Below are 16,096 nucleotides of genomic sequence, written 5' to 3'. Positions count from 1 at the left end.
ATAAGATGGAAAAGTTTGTGGGTCAAGATAAAGACAGGGAGATCACTTAGTAATTACCATCACGGGCAAACCAGACTTGACTTGGGGAAAATTATTTTCATTTATTGCCAATTAAATTAGATTTGGATGGTCAGAAACAAAGACAAAGGTTAAAATACCTTCCGCCTCCTTTATTTTTTTCCTAGGCCCAACTTCACTCCTTCATTCCTAACTCCTCTTCCTCCTCCCCACCCCACATGGTGCAGGGAGGATGGGAAATGAGGGGTTGTGGTGAGTTCATAACAGTTCCTCTAGGCCGCACCTTCCTCCTCACACTTTTCCCTTGCTCCAGCATGGGTCCTTCCTATGGGCTGCAGGCCTTTAATATAAACCTGCTCCAGCATGGTCTCTGCACGGGCAGCAGTCCTTCAGGAAATATCAGCCTGCTCTGGTCAGGGGTCCTCCACATGCTGCAGTGTGGGTATCTGCTCTGGTGTGGTCCTCTCCGTGGGCTGCAGGGAAATACCTGCTCCACTGTGGTCTCTTCCAAAACTCGCACAGGCTGCAGGAGATATCTCCTACAGCTCCTGGAGCACCTCCTTCTCCTTCACTGACCTTGGTGTCATCAAGATTGTTTCTCACACTTTTTTTCCTCATTCCTCACTGCCTGCACAACATTTTTCCCTTTCTTAACTATGCTTTCACAGAGGTGCTGCCAGCTTCACTGATGGACTCAGCTGTGTCCTGCGGTGAGTCCGTTGGAGTCAGCAGGAACTGGCTGTGTCCAGCATGGGGCAGCCCCTGGCCTTCTCCCACAGACACCACCACTGTAGCCCCCCTGCTACCAACACCTTGCCACCTAAACCAAATACACAGTCATGGAGACCAGATAGCCAGGTACTTGGTTTCAGTCAGGCACTTGCTGCACAACTAAATGGAAGCAGCAACACTCTGGTAGTATGGACAGTAGAAATTGGAGAAGATTCCCACAAGATTTGTCCTTTGGAAGAAACTGCTATCAAATAGGAATGACGGTGTCCTTCAGTGGAAGGCAAGATTCATTCTGATGACTTACTGCATAGCTAAGTTTCTTGTCTGCCACTAAGGAAGCTCTCCAGGAACAGAGAAGAGGCTTAAGTTCTCCTTAGTTCTTCTGATCTCCAGTGCACCAGCATCACCACTCTGTGAAGACGCTCATAGTTGGGAAGCTCTTTCTACAGAAAGAGAGACTTTAACTCAGACCACACTGATTTCTTAATTTCTACTATGTTCCAGTTTAGGCTGTTTAAGATTTTTTTTTTTGCCTAAACGATAGTTTTCTAATGAAGAAGAATGAAAGCCACATTATAAAACAGGAGTGGTTTTTTTTTTTTTTTCTCGTAAACAACTGCGTTCTAAATCAATTAAGCAGTTGGGGTATTCCAAGAGCTATTAATTAGTATGTTTCAGTTATAACTGATGAAGCAGAATTATGTAGATTTTTTTTGAAACTTAGCGAGAATCATAATTTCGAGCACTAGCTGGGAATATATGACAAATGATACAAAAATTGCAGAAGCCTTTTTATATGACATTTTGGCCAAAGCTGCTGCCAGGGATGGCAAAGCAATGGTTAGACATAATTACCTCTGGTACATATTACTGACATTTCTCTCCCCACAATAGAAAGAACTCAATATATGAACTTTCACTCTATTTCACTAGCATTATCCTTTAATAGGAAGCAAACAGTAACTTTATTCCTTATGCAGTTTTGTAACCTAACATACTCCTCCCTTCTCCCTGCCCCACTGTGGGAAAGGAGCAATTGGGAGCAATCAGTGCTACTTTCTTTCTAATAGCACATTCAATCTTTTTGGTTTAATGTATGTTGCCCTTTCTGCCTTTACCTGTCTCTCTTTTCCTACTTCGTTGAATCCCTTGCCACTGATGACTGCATTTGCAGCAGACTGCTGAGATGTTGCTGAAGTCAGCAGCGCTAGTACTGCATTAGAGAATCCACTTCAGGGAAAACAAGGTTAGATTTAACCAGTGGGGTACTGCTGCAGTGAAAAGCTATATGCTCGGAGACACTCTGTGCATTTTCCAAACAAACAATACGTCAAGGTTTGCTTTCATGAACAGTAAATGTAATGGTAATGCTTCTCACTTCAACAGCAGTTTGCAGCAAAATGCTGTACAAAACAGTAGGGAGAAATTCCCCTTGTGTGGCAGGCTTGCAATGACTTTCACTGCTCAAGTCGTGTGGTTGAACACCTTGGGGATATGCAGGGAGACCAGGGCCAAACCGGTGTAAAACATGTCAGCGCTGAGAGCAGTCTTCTTGATCCATGGCTTTATGGATCCTGTGGTCCCCAGACAGCAGTGCTTATTATTATGCCTCAATCCAGAACAACAGCCACAGGGATACTAGTGTTCTGCCCCATATGTAATCATAGCCTGCAGGCAGGATTTTGTCTCCCATTTCTTGATCACAGCTGAAATGTCACCTGTCAATTAGCCCACATCATGCAAAGATGCTGCACAAAGGCAGACACAATCATTGTCTACTGGGATTTTTGCTCTAAAAGCCAGACTTTCTAAACCAGCGTCAGATTTTTGAGTGCCCAGTGTGTAGAAATCCAACATTCATTGTGTTGGTTAAATGGATGCTTCACAAAACCTGTTAAAAAACCACAACAGACAGAGATGAAGAATGGGGGTGCGGAGGGGGCTGGAATAGCAAGCAAAGCAGGTGGTGGAAATGATTAGCCATGTCCTCATCATGCAAAATTTTAATGGCTTAATGATTTTTTGGTTACACATGGACAGAAACTTCCATGTTTCATTACTTTCATCATGCATATAGCAACCACCTGCTTCCTGTTGGACATACAAATTCCCTTCATCCATAAACTGGCATGCATTTTCTGTTTGTGACATATTCATGAGAAGTTCATATAGCTGATAGCTTAATACACTGATTGTCTCAGCTCTTCCTCTAACATACCTCTTATCATTGCTCTGACTTCCAGGCACAGTCCTGCTATCTTAACCGAAGCAGCCAGTAGCTGAAATCACTTTGGGGAGTCTGTGGGAAGGTTGTGAGATTGGAAGCAAATGCTTGATACCCATATCCCCCAGGAACTTCTGTTCGGAGATGAGCCAGAGCCTCGGAGTGCAAGATCATATGTTATCCAGTGGTGGGCTGCTCATTTGCCTGCCTTTCCACACTGTTCAATCAGGAAGCCTTTTGATGTTAACTTCAGTGTGTGGCCATTTCAGAAGAGGCAGCGGGGGGAACCCAAACAACTAGAATAGTCTGTCCAGTGAAAACGAAATAAGTGAGGCTCCTGCTAGGACGCTAAAATAATTATGGCCAGTGGAGTCCCTTCATCCCTGTCCTTTACAGTCCATTTTAGAGAAGGTAGATCTACCTACTTTTAGTGGCTGGTTCAGGGAAGCTGTAGTGGACTTGGCTAGCACCTCACAGACATTTCCAAGCCTTGGTGCTCCAGATCTCTGTTCTGCAAAATATCGTATTTCTAAATTACTTCAGGAGGGAATGCTTGCTTATTAAGTAGTGCTACAGGAAGGATGTGCTATAAGCCAATGTAGGATCTTGTGAAAGCTGTAGGGAGGATGATTTGCTCATGAATTTTCTCAGTGAAACTGGACTGCATGATAAGATTACTTTATAATTCAAACTGAACTTCTAGTTTTAAGACAAAGATAAGGAAGACTCCATGGGAAATCTTGAGTGCTTGACTGTGTAAATGTTTGAAGAAAGCATAATTTCCTTTCTTTAAAAAAACCTCCCATCATACTATGAGGATTTTAGGGAAACATACTGGTACTTACCTTCAAATGCACATCAAAGAACCTTTTTACTTGAACTGCAAGTACTTTTTGTTGTCTTCCTTGGATAGACCCACTAAAATGGGAGATGAAATGCCCAGTTTCATTTTTGATCAACTCATGTATTAAACTTAAAGTCAGCTGCTGGGTTTGTGAATGCATAAGTATATATGGCCTCAATCTAATTCTGTGCTGAATCCTGTGAAAGCAACACTTGCATCAGATGTGTCAAGAAAACTCTATTATACTCTTATTAAAATGTACATACATTCCTGTGTGCTCATGTAACACAGGAACATGGAAGAAAACAAAGTACTAAATAAGACACTCCATTAAACCTGACACATTTTTTTATAGATAAAAATTGTGACAGCAATACCACAGACAAGGGTATGATAATTTAAAAAAATTGTATTTGGTTTAAACCAGTTGAGAAACTCTCTGAAACCAGGTTTCTTTGGTATCATCTCCTATGTTCTTGGCATATTGAGTAAGATAGTTGCCAGGATATAGGTCAGTGTGGCAAAGCCGTGCTTCATGTTTTCATAGTCAAAAGCCAGTTGAACATCCTCTCAGCATTTTGGCTCTTACTTGAAGCTGTCCTCCTAAGGTGGCTGTACTTTGAACCTCTCTGTCTGGAAATTTTCCCTTTAAATTGGAACTATTTTCACAGAGTCATAATAGGTTATCTAGCTCATTCTGCTGCTGTAAAGCAGGGCCAACTATACCTAAATATTTCTGGCAGAAATTAGTCTAACCTGTTCTTAGAAACATCAGTCTCCGAAAGCAAAGCATACCTGCAGTAATAAAGGACAATTTTTAACCTGAAGCAATGTCTTATGGTGCATCGTTTCAATAGCACCAATGTTTTACATAACAGCGTTTTGCTTTAGAATAGAGTATTTCAGTTGGAAGGAACCTACAATGGTCATCTAGTCCAACTGACAGCTGCTTAAGTTGGGTTAAGCTTTGCCCCAGTCTTCTTCATGGTCAGTGAGTGAGAGTTTTGACTCCTTAATTCTCATCAATATTAGCAGAAATCTCAGGTATTTAAGCTCCTCACATATCAATGGGAGGCCTGGCTCCCTGTTCCTCAGTACATCAAGTGCAGGTAGTGCGGTACTCTTGGAGGTGAACAACTGTACAGATCTTAACATTTTAATTTGACTTGTAACATCAATATCTTCAGTTGCTTTATTTTGAAGCTTATCCAAACAAACAGGAACTCACCTTTCTTTCCCCACTGGCATCCTCTTACTGGGAGAAGGCCTGTGTCAAAACACTGGTGTGTTCCTTTGAGGTTACCTGTTCCTTTGAGGTTACCTGTCTACTAATTTAGTGCTTGCATGTGAATGGAGATTCATCATGGCTTTCAGTGAGGCTTCTGTTAGGTCTTCTTTGATATGATTTAACATACATGGATGAGACTCTGTTCTGGGAAAAGCCTGTTCTGATAGCAGCCTGTTTTGAAAAAACATGGATAAATAAAGCAGGGATTATTCTGCATTTATTGTAAACATATCCTCTTCTCTTTTGCTCTACAGTTCTCCTAAACTATAGTCTACACTATCTCTACAAATCCAAGAATTTACGTAGTCCTTCATTTTCTTAAACACTTTGTATACCTCTGCACATTGTTGAATTGCCACTGTAGTCCATCCTTTGATTTTAGTAAAACTACTTGTTAAACTTCTGGAAGTTTATATAGCTTTTATGTTCATATGTTTGTTCCAAAATTGTACAGACATGGATTCTTACAGGACACTCGTGTTGTTAGAAAAGTAAGCAATACCTAACTGCTGCTTAAAATCTACCCTGAAACATCTCTGGGGTATTGACTGCAGTTGTGCCTTCTGCATCAGCTTTGTAAGAAGACTGTCTCTGTTATACATCAGTTGCTCAACTAGCTGCTTTAGTAAAGTCTTTCTGTGTATTAATTTATATCATATAAAATACTTTAGGATCAACATTTCTACATACACTTAGGGTAGCTATTACTAATAGCAGAAAATGAAAGACTTCAACACAGTTCTTAGGAAAAGACTTATCTTTTATTTTAGAGAGAAGCAGGCCGAGCACAGTAATCCATTGAGCTATTTAAGTGACACAATATTTATAAGAACATTTTACATTTCCTACCCTGAACTTCCCATCTTGTTCTTAAATCAGTACAACACATTTTCCTTTGAAGACAGAATCAAACAGGCCATGATTTTAATGTAAAAGCTGTTATTAATGCTTTGCCAGCAATACGATTTGAGTAAGAAACAACATTTATACTAGCAGAGAGGAAAAGAAAACTCACAAAAGCTGTTTTAACTCTACCAGCTCTTGACTTCCTTCCTCTTGACTTATCATTTGTGGGATATCAAAGTCAGGCATCTCCCTCCACTGAAAGGCTCACCCAACCTACACTGGACTATGCCAGTCATGGTAAGGTGGATAGCTGTTTCAAAAAATTGTAGCATGCTGTTTCTGTCATATGAATTCTGCTCTCTTCTTACCATGTGAGCCTCAGATCCTGAGACTATTTTGCCAAGTAATCTCAAATGTGCAAAATCAGCCCTCAGGCTTGCAGATTTTGTGTTGATTCACAATATACACAGTAATTATGGGCTCTAACTAATGTAAATTGATTGAATTCCATGGAATCCATGGAAGTTATGTTACACTGATTTACATCAGCTGAGCCACTTCTGGAAATACTCAAATTTATTTAGTTCAGTAAGGAGACGTTGTGACTCAGATTTAAGATATTTGCCTATAGAGGAAGGGAGGTTCTAACTGCTTCACACAACCTCTCTATTTTATGTTTCTTCTGAATACTTTTCTGATATTTCCTGCTGAAACTCACTGTATCTATTACAATAATCCTTTCCTTTCAGGAGATTTAGTGAATGAGATAATTGATCTCTTTTACAAAAAATGTGACTTCTTCCTAATACTGTCACTTTTCTCCCTATTGTCACTTTGAGTTCTTAGAACCTATGTGAAATGTATGTGGAGGTAAGAGAAAGTATCCTTTTAAGTTTGGTGTCACTCCATCCTGGCTGATAAGTGTTGGGAACCATGATGACCTTTTGATGGTCAAACTGAACAGCTGTGCCACAGGGTGTTACAAAACTGAGATACATACAAAGGGGATCAACCACAGAGGCTTTTCCTCTGATCCTGGATCCTTTCTAATCTATTTAGTATCTAGAGCCTCCAAGTCATGTAAGAAAAGAAATATTAACTGTAAGTGTAAAGCAACTATAGATTTCTGTAGTTTATTGGTTAGCAAGTAAGCTGGAAGCTCTGTCCTCAATGCAATACTTCAGAGATGTATCGCTTCTAGGAAAACGTGACTGTAGTAAACAGCTGAGTTCTTACATTATTCAGTATCATAAAATGGTTTCTATTGGGAAGGAGTTGTAGCCCACTTCAAACTCAAGGTGTAATCACGTTGTATGTTCAAGTTGTATAGAATCAGTTTACAGTGCCACTCTGATCAGATGTTGTAAATCCTTCTGCTTTAATTTCTGAGCAAAACAGCAGACGCTTGGGGAATAAGTTCAGAGAATGCAGCTAAAGTGACTGTATTTTAACTGTAATCTGATTTAGGTCTGATATGAAATAAATCAATCTGGTTTCAAAGAAATTACAGGCCAGTGACAGCTGCACCGTGGTAAGATTACAGCAGGGATTTGATTTAAAATGAATCCAGCATCTTAAAACTTGCATGTGGTACCATTACAGCAGTGAATGCTGAGGAGCCCAGCCTCATCCTGCCATTGCTAACACTGGCAACAGAGAGTGGGGAAGTGTGATGATGAGACACCTGAATTATTTGGAGGCGAGCCAGCTTTGATTCACATGCCTTGGTAGCTTGACACAGTGGTCAGGCTAGTAAGTCTGGCTGGAAGTCAGGGCTTATTAGTTCTGAGGTACTGCTAAGGTCGTGTGGGCTATACAGTGTCTCAGTCCCAAGCTGGGAGGTCCATCATTGTGCTTGGGGTGTGAGTGACTTTGACCTCAGATATCTAGTATGCTTTGGCTGAAGAATGATTTATGCTAAAATTTGTGAAGCTTCCAGGCTTTAAGAACATTTTCAGAAGTAATGGTTTTGTGAATCCCTGTAAATAATATGGGCCCGCTTATGTTGGCGAGCCAAACAGCATTGTGGTTTGCAAAGCATTTTCTGTTTCTGTCAATACCAGGCCAGGTAGTGATCACTAATCATTAGCAGTTCAATTTCTTAGCACTATTAATACTATTATGTATTATGATTTAAGGACATAAATCACTGCCAGAGTCCCTCACCAAACACCAGCTTGTGTAATTTATATCCTAACTAGTCAAAATTTTCATGTTCTTATTGGATAAATGGTTTTCTGCATCCTTCTGAAATTTTTGGTTATGCAACTGGCCTGTCCAGTTCTAGAGGTAACGGGTGAAGCAAACCCTTGAGGTGGCTTGTGTATGGGTGGACAAAACACACATGGAGCCTTCCAGATGAGAAGAATCGCATCTATGTGAATAACATTGTTTATGTGAGAGTCTTGAAAATTGTATTTAGGAAAGTTGCGTATGAAGATCAAGTTCATACCCTTAGGGACTTGATTTTGAATAAGATTTTTTTACTTTGTGTTTCAGTGGCTGTTCCCTCACCGGTGCCAGCTTGTGAACCCGAGCCCAAAACTAACGGGCATTACCCAGCTCCACGACTCTCCGTTTCCTCCCGAGCCACTGTCGTTGCTACCATGGAAGCCCCTTCTCAAGGCCTGCAGACAGTCATGAAGTGGAAAACAGTGGTGGCCATCTTTGTCGTGGTGGTAGTTTATCTGGTGACAGGAGGACTCGTCTTCCGTGCCCTGGAGCAGCCCTTTGAAAGCAGGCAGAAGAACACAATCGCACTAGAGAAGGCTGACTTTCTTCGGGAGCATGTTTGTGTAACCCAGCTGGAGCTGGAGACACTGATTCAGGTAGGCCATGTGAAGAAGACAGTACTTCTTGGAAGTTAGGATAAACAGCTTGGTGGTTCATTGATCAGCTGAGTTGGTGGGGAACAAAATTGTTCACAGAGCCCTCCCAATGTGCAGTGTGAAGAGCAGGCTCTTTCCCAGTCATTTTAAAGTTGAGGAAACAGAAACTATGTCTCCAAAACATTGTAAATAGAGATTAAATATATTCACTAGAATAATGAAAAATGTATGCAAAGAAAATCAGAACTTAATATCTGGAAGAAATTTTTGTGAGAGGTGACAGATTTGCAAGACATTTCCATCATCTCTGTAAATTTTCAGATGATATTAAATTCTTAATTCTTCCTCCAAAATTAAACACAGCAACCAGGAGAGCAAACAGAAAATGATAGGTGGGAATTTTGAAATAAATATTCAGCCAAGAATTCTGAACTTAATGGTATATTAATTTACAGGTTTACTATTGCAAATTTTAGGTAAATGAATGATGATGAAGTATACAATTAAAAATAGAAAATATTTGGCATTTAAGAACTACAGAATTTTTAGTCTGTTCTAGTACGCAAAGCTTTAGAATCAGTTTTGAAGGAAATAAATGTCAAGTATGTAGCGATAATTGGAAAACGGAATAACATGCAAGAAAGGTCTATCAAGGATAGGGTTATCTTTCATTGATTAAAACTCTAGACAAGGAAAGTATTATGGATCTTACAAGACTTCAGTAGAGTATCTTCTAAGATCCCATGTAGATACCTATCAGTTAGCCTGGAGAAAATAGAGATTAGATAAGAAATGTGAGATACCTAAGGAATATATTCCGAAGTTGAACTTCAGCCTCATATTTCAGACCTGAATTTGTGTCTGAGCCTTCCAAAAGCACAATGTGTTTCCCTCTGGGGTGTTGCACCAGAGCTCTGTTGTGATTTCAGGCTCTTTGAAAGAACACAGAGCTATTCCTTGGATTCTTGTGTCCATCCACCCAACTGTGTTATAAAACCCTTTCTATAAGTGAATCAAATTCATAAGCTTCGTATTTATTTTAAGAAGCTGTTCCAGTATCTCATTGCTGTGATGGAAAAAGCATTCTCCTACTTTTCAGCCTAAACTTGTTCAGTTTCCTTGTAGTTGGTCTTCCACAGACAACGTCCCATTGCTTCATTGATTCCTCTCCCTTGCCCACATGTGTAGACAGCAATGCTCTTCTGCCTCTCCTAAGCAAAACAAATTCTTTCTGTTTCTTTGCAGATAGATGTGGGCTCTCCCTGCTTGTGTTCTGTGTTCACAGAAGACAGGTCAGTTCTGAGTCAGAAGCTGTGTACCTGTACCTTTGGGCAGCCTGGTACTGTAGCTAAGAAGCCAAACCTGCTTTAGCAGGAAGCGGTATTATGCTGATGTGACTATACAGCTTTTGGATCAGGGCTGGCTTGGATCACATCCTTCATCTGTCTGCAAAAGACAGGTGAACATGTTTGGTTGGCAGGGTGAATTCTGTTCAGGGATATTGGTTCAGATGTGTTTCTCATGGCAGCGTTGCAGAGATCCGTATTTCCCTCAACTCCGTAGGTATAATGTGTGCTGGCTGATTAAAGGTTTTCTAAAAAATACTGAAAGCAAGAAGTTTGTATTCCCTTGATGGGAATGTCACTATTAAAAGACATGCAAAATTCTTTCTTTTCTAGCAGAAAGCAGAACACATAATAGGTGCAACAAGCAAAGCACCTCAACAGGGTGGTAGACTCCTGCATAGTGACTGCAGTACAAAGATTTCTAAATAGCCCCTATTCTCTAGCCTAAGCTATGTACCAGTTTTAATTCTTTGTTTTACACAATATTTCTCCGTCTTTCACCTCAAAAGTGGTGACACTAAAGTAAAAAACAGGCATACAATGTCGTTAGAAGGCAGGTATTCTGAACAAATCTTATCATCTCCTGAGATTTCAGTATGTCCTCAGGCACTACACTGGGTAACTGGAAATCATTTTGCAAAGCAGCTTAGCATGTGAATGTCTTAAGGCCAAGTGATGTGAAATATTGAAACAGATTTGCCAATAAAGAACAAGTTCCTTTGGATTCTTCCGTATGTCTGGGGATGAAACTGGCTCCAGGGATGTAGTTGGGTATGCTGATACAGAAAACTCTGATTGTAACTGACTTGCACAGAAGAACAGTGAACCACTGCTTGAAGATAATGTCAGGGGGTTAATGTTGTGCTTTCATGCCATCATGTCGATGATCTCAAAAGTGACATCTCCCTGGCTGGCACAACGCATTTCTGCATTGCACCAAATGCTGCATCTGTGATTTCAGACTGATGTGGCAACCTCCACGGGTCCTGGCTGCTGTGCTCTGTGCAGTCAGCACCTGGCTACTGCTAAGGGAGCTATTTATAATTAATGTTATTTGACTACCTGAAAGCCTTTAGATGAACACAGATCGTACTCTCCAGAATGACTGTGTTGATTCACCTCTGTGCTTTGGAGAATATGGAAAAAATACAAAAAGAGACACCTTAGAACTGGCTTGTATCCTTTTACTGTGGGGGTGGCTCTGGAACAATCTTTTTAAGAAGAGGAAAGGAGTGTCATAGTCTTTACAAAGATAATGATGGAAAAATTTATCGCTTTGCCTAAATTTCAATCTTTCAAAGGATTCTCCTTTGGAAAACCTATAAAGAAGATGTACAGCACTGTATGAGGAAGCTGTTAAAATTTAGTGCGGATGAGACATCCTTTCCAACTTGATCTTCAATAACCGATTGCAAATATTAGCACTGGTGCCACAAATGTGAATTGCTGAGTCCAGACTGCGAAGTGCATTCATAGACTTCAGAAGTAATATAGTGATGAAAGCAGTGTAAATCCCTAGGAAGATTCAAAGTATTTTAAATTTGTATTTATCTCTTGGGTTTTGGTTCAGGTCTATCTAATACTAACACAATGACAGATAATTTTTTCTTAACAATAGTAAGTATTTCACAGTGCAGTCTATATTGTCTAAAGTCACCTGAAGTGGAAGTTCTTAACTGTACATTTTTAAAGCCCATTTCTGCTTCTGAAGACATTTGTTGCAGTGAAGCAAGTTCATTATTTAATGCCTTATGTGATCTACAACTTGGCACAATGGTGAATACCAGAAGAGGAAAATGACAAAATCGTGTGCTCTATCTTGACACTTTTGAGTTTTCAGAGTTAGAGGGAAGTGAAATCTAGAATATGCTAAAAGACAATGAAACTTCAGGTGCTTCAAGTACATTTAGCTGTATTGTACCCATTTGAACAAATAACAGAAGGCAGCAGAACTCAAGTGACTGGACATACAGCTGAAAAGAAAAATAACATTGTGTGCTGGTTTTGGCTGGGATAGAGTTAATTTTCTTCCTAGTAGCTAGTATGGGGCTAGGTTTTGGTTTGTGCTGAAAACAGTGTTGATAATACAGGGATGTTTTCGTTATTGCTGAGCAGTGCTTACACAGAGTCAAGGCCTTTTCTGCTTCTTACACCACCCCACCAGCGAGCAGGCTGGGGCTGCACAAGATGTTGGGAGGGAACACAGCTGGGACAGCTGACCCCAACTGACCAAAGGGATGTTCCACACCGTATGACATCATGCTCAGCATATAAAGCTAGGGGAAGGATAAGGAAGCGGGGGATGTTCGGAGTGATGGTGTTTGTCTTCCCAAGTAACCGTTACGGGTGATGGGGCCCTGCTTTCCTGGAGATGGCTGAACACCTGCCTGCCGATGGGAAGTGGTGAATGAATTCCTTGTTTTGCTTTGCTTGCATGTGGCTTTTGCTTTACTGAATAAACTGTCTTTATCTCAACCCACAAGTTTTCTTACTTTTACTCTTCTGATTCTCTTCCCCAACTCACCAGGGGGGGAGTGAGCGAGCAGCTGTGTGGTGCTTAGTTGCTGGCTGGGGTTAAACCACAACAGTCCTTTTTGGCATCCAACGTGGAGCTCGAAGTGTTCGAGATAACGACAGCTTTGATTGGGATGTGCTAGATCAAATTTCTAGCTGTTATTGCTGTTCAGCTATTAATTGGCAGGCTCCTGTGCTTGCCATGGGGCTTGCTTGCCTTACTGTGTATTAGAGTCCAGTGCTTGTTAGTGGCTGCTTTTTGCTTTTGCTGCTTGCTGTACTGCTGTACTGCTTATCGTCTTACTCTGCTGTGCCTGGGAACATTTTGATAACAGCAATGGCGATGCGTCTGGGCTGGCAGATGGCCAGGGCATCGCTGCTGCTTCTGTGCTGCTGTACTGGACAGGCTGGAACTCCAGTGTGAACTCGAGTCGAAGGGACTGTGACCTGTGGATGAGTCTATGTGGGAGCAGGACACCCCGAAGTGTGTGTGGCCGTGGATAAGTCCATGCCAGAGCAGGTATATCTGGAAGCATCTGTGGCCATGTTTATGTTTGTGCAGCAGCAGGTTTATTTCTGAAGGGATTGTGGCCCAAGGTTAAGTCCACGCTGGGGAAGGTACACCTTGAAGCATCTCTGGCTGTGGATAAGTCTATGCCACAGCAGGTATACCCCTGAAGAGACTGTGGTGCATAGATAAGGCTCCACTTGGAGCAGGTACACCCCTAAGGGACTGCAGTCTGTGGATAAGTCCAAGCTGGAGCAGGGGCAAGGGGAGGAGTTCATTGCAATGTTAAACCTGATGGTCGACCAGAGGTGGAGACGACAATGGAAATACCTTTAAATTGTTGTAACCCGGGATTTGAGTTGAATGGGATTTGAGTTGCACTGGAATTACTATAGCAGGAACCACCTGAACCAATGGAGGACAAGCCTTACAAGCAGCAGTGCAAGTGCAGCAGTGGCCTGACCTGAGCTGGCTTTGGTGCCCAATAACTACACGCAACACAAGTTCAACTCAAAGTCGCCATCCAAAGTGCTGATTGAAAATTAACTCTATCCCAGCCAAAACCAGCACACATTGGTAGCTACACCTGCTAACATATTACAAAACTTTTTTTTTTGTTCTTATATGTCATGGCATAAGCTTATTAGTTGCTTGGGTCAAAAAGAAGTCATTTTGCCTTTGTAATAACGCACACTTAGAGTGTATAATGGGGAGGTTATGCCTCTCAGAAAGATCAGATGTTGTCTGTCACTTGGAGAGGCAGGCAGGAAGATCATCAGTGTGTTTTGGAAAAGTAATTCCTATCAACCTGATAAGGGTATTCATATTCTGTTTCTGTGTAGCCTGTGCACTGTGTATGAGTAAAAACTTTTGTAATGAGCTCTGCTTTCATAATGAGCCCTGGACAATGATGTAAGACAGAGTGGCTTGCTACTGTAAGAAGTTACTTAGGCTATTGGCAGGCTGCTTTCTTCTTCCTTTTCCTTCAGGGTTTAATTTAGGAGTGTGAGTGATTATAGTATAAAAAAAAAAAAATCACCCACCTGGGAACTAAGTCATATTATCAATGTCCACTAATGACTACAGCAACTCTTTAGAGTTAGCCTGTAAGCTGAAAAGGAAGCAGAGCTGGAAATAAGCTAGTTAGGCTTTACTGGCTAATTATGTTAGTAAAAGTTCATATTTTGGATAGGCACTTTTGGTTAGTGTTGTGAACTACTTTTGCCCTGAAGGTAAGCAAGAAAGGGAACATCCTGTAAAGATGTTTCAGGTTTCAGCTGCTTGACAGGTTCACTAGTGTCATAAGCCAGCTTGTCTTTTCAGGGTGTTTCCTTGTAAAATGAAGAGAACTTGGATGGCTTTCATGTGCTAGAAGAAAGCTCTAGATGGAGCAGGAAAAAAAAGAAGTATTTTGAGTTAACTATAGGGAAGACTTGCCTGTTGCTGAAGACAGGAAAAGACTATTTGAACTGTGAAGAAAAACAATGGTAAATGTCTGATTATTGAACCTTCTGCCTGTGCCTCTGGAGATTGTCTTCTATATGTCCCAACTTCCCTTCTGCCCCTGATCTTTATTTTACCTTATTTCCCCTAAAAGGATATGAAAAAATGATTCAGATCTCTTGGGTCCTGTATAAGTTGATGCAGGCACCCTAGTTTGTAACTTCAGTCCAGAGGTACTCCAGTTGTATAGAAGACAGACTGAGCCTAGGATGCTGCCGAAGTCTGCAGCTGTCCTGTAGCTACATTGCTTCCAGAACTTAGCTAAGTTTGCAGGGAGCTAAGCCCTTGGAACTTAGATCTCTGTGCATGTCCCTTGTTGAATGCTATAGGACTGCCCTCAGACACAGTGCATGCATGACAATCAAATCACTGTAAGTGTAGGTAGATCACTATCTGGCTGATTGTCACCTAAAGACCTTTACGGGATAGGCAGAAATATTTAAGGGATGGGCTTTCAAAGCTTATTACTTTTGATTGTACCTGAACAAAAATTCCTGGCCTTGGTCCTTCAAAAATGCTGTTGTGGAAAAGTGAATAAATGGGAATTTATGACGAGGATCCCTTAATCACTGTATGAAGGGTGGTGAGACTAAGTAGTGAGGTAGGGAGCATAGAGAAAAGTTATTAAGGAATTAGTCTTTAAAAGCTGCTTGCTAATGAGAAGCATCCTAATAATCGTAACAGAGCAACATCAGAGCATGAAAGGCAATTGAAACAACTTTTTGTATGCTTGATAGGAATCTGCTTGGAAAAGAATTGTAGAGGGAGATAATCATTATTGGATTAGCATGATCTGTGGAGAGGAATTAATGGAACTAGAAAAAAGATGACAAGAATTTTCTTTTCTTATCAAATTCCTATCCTTGATTACACATAAGGTACATCCTTTGAGTAGCTCAGCACTCAAGAAGGGTATTATGCTTGTCCTTGGAAAAGATTTGTCTTCTTCATGCTTGGAATCTTACTGGAGAAATTAAAGAAACATGAACAAGTGAACCAGATAAAAGCCTTTCTTCCCAGAGAAACCAGAAACAGTCTGTTTGGTTCCTGTCTCCTCATCAGCTGCACTAGCTCCCAGCTATCTTGTTGCCTATGGGCATAACTCTAGACTTTTTCTTGATATAATTGTCTTAATTAGTGATCAAGGTACATAGTACATTAGTGAAGGCTGGCATGTACTCACTCATGCACCAAGGCGGATCAGATATGTGAGTATCCAGGCACAGTGAGGACCACCTGCACCCCAGGGGACAAGGAGCTGGCAGCTGTGAACCCCACCACTGCCAGCCAGGGAGCATGGCTGGCCGGAGGCAGCCAGGGGCATCCCCCAGCCCAGACCATCAGGCCCCTCCCTAGGGTCAGGGACAGGCTGAGGCTGGGCCAGGACATCAGCCCATGGGTCAGGCCGCAGCTCGGCGGAGCCTGTGGCTGGGCAGGGCAGGGCC

General features: G+C 41.4%; 1 protein-coding gene across 1 annotated transcript in view; it reads left to right on the top strand.

Annotated features, from left to right (window-relative positions):
* The window catches only part of KCNK10 (potassium two pore domain channel subfamily K member 10), a 68,544-nt gene that overhangs the window by 16,119 nt on the left and 36,329 nt on the right, over window positions 1–16,096 (top strand). Inside the window, exon 2 of the mRNA XM_050898042.1 lies at window positions 8,452–8,780. Within this exon, the coding sequence (XP_050753999.1) occupies window positions 8,452–8,780 (329 nt within the window). The remainder of the gene's footprint in view (window positions 1–8,451; window positions 8,781–16,096) is intronic.

Source organism: Gymnogyps californianus, chromosome 5, assembly GCF_018139145.2.
Source record: "Gymnogyps californianus isolate 813 chromosome 5, ASM1813914v2, whole genome shotgun sequence".
Lineage (NCBI taxonomy): Eukaryota > Metazoa > Chordata > Aves > Accipitriformes > Cathartidae > Gymnogyps > Gymnogyps californianus.
Note: the sequence above shows the minus strand (reverse complement) of the source record. Positions and strands in the feature narration are given on the sequence as shown.